The 758-nt window shown below is 33.1% G+C and overlaps 1 protein-coding gene across 1 annotated transcript in view; it reads left to right on the top strand.

Annotated features, from left to right (window-relative positions):
- LOC119587190 (short/branched chain specific acyl-CoA dehydrogenase, mitochondrial-like) overlaps positions 1-758 on the top strand; it is a 10,511-nt gene that overhangs the window by 7,803 nt on the left and 1,950 nt on the right. The window contains 3 exon segments of the mRNA XM_037935953.1: positions 246-378; positions 381-422; positions 518-682. Of these exon segments, the coding sequence (XP_037791881.1) occupies positions 246-378; positions 381-422; positions 518-682 (340 nt within the window).

Here is a 758-nt window from a genome sequence, read left to right as displayed (position 1 = left end):
AGTTGGCTTCACCAAACTTTGCCAATAACTTTACAAAATGGGAATGGGTTAAAAACTTACTTTTGCCTCATATACCTATATACTGTTTTTTCATTGCAAAAGCAAAGATTGACTGTATTTGGTAACTAATATTGTAACAATACAGGGTGCTAGGGTAGTATAGGTTAAGAAATTTTAAGGTGTTCAGTTTTTTGTGATATTTACGTGAATTCACTTAGTGATCTGAATAATTATTTCCTCCTAAGGTACCTGAAGAAAATATTCTTGGAGAACTTGGACATGGTTATAAATATGCCATTGGAATGTTAAATGAGGGACGTATAGGTATTGGTGCCCAAATGGTTGGTCTCTCTCAGGGATGCTTGAGCCACATCGTACCCTTCTTCAGCGTAAAAAGTTTGGGGAAATTTTTTTTGATTTCAGTACTTTTTCCTTTATTGTACTGAAACTATCAAATCTAAGCCTGAAAGTGAAAATATCAATATTGAATATATGATTTATTAATTAAAAGAATCAGGAATGTTGAAGTATTATTATTTTTAACAGGCTATGCAGCATGCAGTAGCTTACCTGGCTACAGAAATTGAATGTGCGAGACTGCTTGTATATAATGCAGCCCGATTGAGAGAAGCAAAACAACCCTTCATTAAACAAGCTGCAATGGCAAAGCTTTACAGTTCAGGTATATTTTTTGTTGTTTATTTGATTCAAATGGTTAATTTTTTTTTGATTTAAATTGTCCGTGTAAATGGTCAGAA

The sequence above is a fragment of the Penaeus monodon genome, chromosome 22 (genome assembly GCF_015228065.2).
Source record: "Penaeus monodon isolate SGIC_2016 chromosome 22, NSTDA_Pmon_1, whole genome shotgun sequence".
In the NCBI taxonomy this organism is placed as follows: domain Eukaryota; kingdom Metazoa; phylum Arthropoda; class Malacostraca; order Decapoda; family Penaeidae; genus Penaeus; species Penaeus monodon.
The sequence above is the reverse complement of the archived record's forward strand: the minus strand, read 5'-3'. Positions and strand labels throughout refer to the sequence as shown.